At 42.5% G+C, this 4,139-nt stretch overlaps 1 protein-coding gene across 1 annotated transcript; it reads right to left on the reverse strand.

The window, feature by feature from the left end:
* Positions 1-1,502: 1,502 nt before the first annotated feature.
* FANCF (FA complementation group F) lies at positions 1,503-3,398 on the reverse strand. The gene has a single exon (XM_045825768.1). The coding sequence runs from the start codon at positions 2,938-2,940 to the stop codon at positions 1,861-1,863; it is 1,080 nt and encodes a 359-aa protein (XP_045681724.1). The 5' UTR covers positions 2,941-3,398; the 3' UTR covers positions 1,503-1,860.
* Positions 3,399-4,139: the final 741 nt, after the last annotated feature.

Consider the following 4,139-nt stretch of genomic DNA (forward strand, 5'->3'; position numbering starts at 1 on the left):
CTGGTGTGCCGTGAGAATTTTTAAAATGTGCAATACCTTACTATTTAGTCAGGAGTATTGACCTCTTTTCCCTTAGACTGTCAAATAAAAAAAAATGTCAACAGCCACCACAATAACTACTTGCTGTGAATGAATCAAAATTATATCTTTTTTGTCAGATAACCAAAAAATATAACATTTTTTGGTATGCCACCAAATTTTAGTTTATGTGGGCCATGAGATAAAAAAAGGTTGAAAATCAGTGCTCTAGTGGAAAAGACAGACACACATGAATACAGCTATAATTAACAGGAAAGTGGGTGGCCTGAAGAAAATTAACAGGGAACATATGTAGCTAGAGGCATTATGAGAAAGTGAAATTAAAATGAGAAGTGAAGGTTTACAACATTCTTGGCTGAAGGAATAATGAAAGTTTCTAAGAAGAAAGCTCAGCCTCTCCTAAGAAATCCTATATTTTGGAGTCTATAGAAATTGGCTTAGTATGGAATAATTTATTACTGAAAACAAACAAGGTGAATTACATGGGCACAGATGCTAATATCGATAGATGTGGTGGTCAAGGTCTACCTAAGTTCTCTTCCAATTCAATTTTCTCGGTGAATAGCACTCAGAGCCCACTACTTGAGCATTTAGGTGGAGTAAGGATTTTAGAGGTACAATAAAAGAAGAGAAACCACCTAATTGCAGAATCTGGGAGAGTTATGGATGGGTGACCACATAAATTGTCAGGTAAACCAGGACACTTTAGAGAATAAAAGGGGACACTTGTATTAATTATGCCAGGGCATCAGGCATAACTCAAATCTGTCCTGAGCAAACAAGAAGTTACGCTCAGCCTAACCTATACTAGGGGGATGAGTGGAGAGGGAGAGAGGGGGAAATATGTTGGTGAAATAGATGTAAGAGTTAGAAGAGGAAAAATTCAAGAATAATTTCCAGGTTTCTGGCTATTTACTAAGAAATTCATGAGAATAAGCAGGCTTATGTGGGGATATTGATTTGTTTTAGGTATGTTTGGTTTGAGTGGCTTCTGAGACCTATACATGAGATCACATGGGATGATAGTGTACACCAAAGAGGAACCAGACTGTTAAAGTCTGAGAAATCCCAGGAAAGGCTGATTAGGAGAGAAGTTAGCCAGAAAATCAGACTGAAAATAAGTACCTAGAAATGTAAGAGAAAACCAGGATACAGTGGTCACATAATTTAGAATAGAATTTCAAGCCTGGTTTCAAAAAGAAGGGAGTGGTCAAAATGCCTGAAGTCCCAGAAAGGTCAGGTAGTTTGATACCAGAAAAATGTCATTTGAATTTGGCATCATGGAGATGACTGGTGACCTTGACAAGACTTATTGCAGAGGGGTACTGAGGACAGAATTTAGATGGATGAGTTAGCTTTTCAGACCACTTCTGACAACACAGTTGTTGGTTACAGAAAACTTTTCACTACTGGAGGTTTTTAAAAAAAACTAAGTAAACCATACTGATAAGACAAAAAAGGTGTCTTGTCAATTTAAAGTGTTTTTTTTTATTTGAAAAGTATGTATCTCTTCAGCATTCCTAAAAAGCAAACTATTGTTAATTACATGGCTTTAAGTAGGGTACTTCCAATATCACCTCCTCTATCCAGAAAAATCCATGGCACCACAAGCCAGTTACTTTACATATTTCTAATTGTAGATTATAATTACACCTATTATAAATTAGCACCTAGAATATTTTGGACACATTATAGATTTGGTGGGACACTGGAATTTTAACTTTGTAAACAGTATATTCAAGTAATCAATAACAAAACGTTGTCCAGAGAAATCTGGGACCCGGGCTGAGACCTAAACCTTGTATTTTCCCCAATGCAACATCATGCACCACTCCCAAGAGCTAACAACAGGTCTGTCCAGATGCTAAGACCAGGGACTTCAAAATCTCCATCTTGTGCTTTAGAGGCCTCCAGAGCCGTTAGAACTTCGTCTTTCAGAGGTGAAGAGGCCTGACAGAGGCTTTGAAACCTGCTGTACAACTCCTCCCAGGGCACATCTCGGTCCTCAACTCCAACCCAAATGCCTTTCTGAAGATCGTAGTGCAGATGTCGACCCCATTCTGTGAGCAGACCCAGATAGACTCGAAAAAGCTCTGGGTGGCAGCCTGCCACCGAAGTTAAAAGCGCGGCTGAGAGGCTGCGACAAAAAGTAGCCATGATGTCCGACTTTCCCAGAAGCCAGTGAACCAGCTCGTGACCCCCCTCTCCCTGAGTTCTGGGGCTGCCCAGTCCCAACTCCTCTTTGGGCGGCCGGGGGGATGACGACGGCAGCAGGAGCGCGGCCGCTATCACCTCCAGGAAGTTGTTCCGAGGCAAGCGCTCCCACAGGCTGCTGAGCAACTTGCTGGGGCCCTCCGCTTGGGCCTTGCCCACCTCCTGCAGACGCTCCAGCAGCAGCTCCGCCTGAGTCTTTACCAGTAAGTCGTTCCAAACGGCGGAGTTCTCTCCAAAACCGTTGAAGCGCAGCAGGTGGACAGCGGACCGGCGGCGGGCAAGGACGGCCAGGCGGCCCTGGAGCATCTCCTCTTCGGCGTCCGGGACGCCAGGGCCGGGAAAGAGCTGCTGAAGCAGGCAATGAAAGGCGGCATCCCCGAGGGCCCGGTTGTCCAGCAGGCGTTGAGACAATAGGATGTCGCAGCGCCCCAAATCCCGGAAGCTCGTCAACCCGGGGACAGCAGCGGGCCCAGAGCCGTCCTCCTGCTTCCACCGGCTTTGCAGCCGCCGCTCCAGTGCCGTGCGAATGGGGACATGACCGCCAAAGCGCCTGTGGACTTGGCGCATGTAGCGAGCCCACTGCAAGGCCCTACGCACGGCGACAGCGTCCCAACTACTGACATGGGGTGTGCGGGAGACAGCCAGAACCTCGGAGATGCGATCCAGGTGCTGCAAGAGCGATTCCATGGGGGCGCGCTAGGGCCTTACTTCCGCTTTCCCTCACGCAATGGCGATTCTCTGCGAGCCGATTGGATTGTCCACGAAAAGATACGCCTTCCTGCAATGCTATTGGATGAAATCCCAGTCAATCTGACAGCTCATCTTTAATCCGGGGACTTTGACTGTGGGAAATTTAAATTAGAGAAACTGCGGGGCGCTTTTATGTTGGCCTTCAAACCTTCAGGGGAGGAAGTGTAAGTGTAGGCGTCTGAGCGAGAATTCCCAGAGACCCGTGAGAGAGGCTGTTAGTCACGAAACTCTCTGTGCATCCTTTTTCTTTGGAAATAATCGCTTGTAGAGATTTCCTAAATTTTGCTTGAGAGAATCGTGTTGAGGTTTATCATAATCGGAAACCGCTAGACACATGATGTTACATATAAGAAAATGTTATGAAATGAAATTTTTAGTTCAATTCCATTTAGTAGAAATGTACTAACTCCAGTTAATGCTAGGCACAATGCAAAAGTCTGGGCTTTGACGTTTTTTCATTATTAGATTTGAAGCTCAGGTTAATTGAAACAAAAAGTAAACTTAACAATTAATACTTCATTACAGTTTTAAAAGAAATTAGAATTTTATTTCAAAATCACACTTTTTTTTTGGTTTCAGAAATTCCAAGGCAAGATAGCTTAGTTGACACATTTCACACAAATAATTTATTAAAATAAAATTTAAACCCAAATAACAAAAACAGGTGATTGGCTTAAGTGTGTGGGAAGAGAGAAGAGAGGAAGAAGGATCCATTTCTGGACGGTCATCTGGATATTTATTAATTTATGTATTCAGCAAATAATTGCCAACTCATTGTCCAAAAGCCCGTAACAGTATCTAACTTACTGAAGAAGTTAATGACATAATAACTCATTTGAGCTGAATTTCTTTCCAGTCCTGATGACAACAACAAAAACTATTCTAATAAGTAGTCAGAATCAGTGTTTTGTTTTGTTTTGCTTTATCAAAAAGATTTCAAAGGGGAAGAGTCATTTTTCATGTATTAAAATCAGCATTTCATACCTCTTAAAAACCAAAGAAATTAAACAAAGTAACAGCTTATGCTGTTAATTTTATTAGTCGATATTTTAGTTAGCCCAAACTTGTACGTAGTCCTGAGGTAGTTACATGAGATTTTATCTTAAGGATACCATGTATCCTAAAATTCTTTGTCT

Source organism: Phyllostomus hastatus, unplaced genomic scaffold (genome assembly GCF_019186645.2).
Source record: "Phyllostomus hastatus isolate PE091 unplaced genomic scaffold, TTU_PhHast_1.1 phas_scaffold_585, whole genome shotgun sequence".
NCBI lineage: Eukaryota > Metazoa > Chordata > Mammalia > Chiroptera > Phyllostomidae > Phyllostomus > Phyllostomus hastatus.

What these genes read in the sequence shown, in the direction of transcription:
- FANCF (XM_045825768.1), bottom strand. Translation starts at nt 2,940, where the DNA reads ATGGAATCGCTCTTGCAGCACCTGGATCGCATCTCCGAGGTTCTGGCT.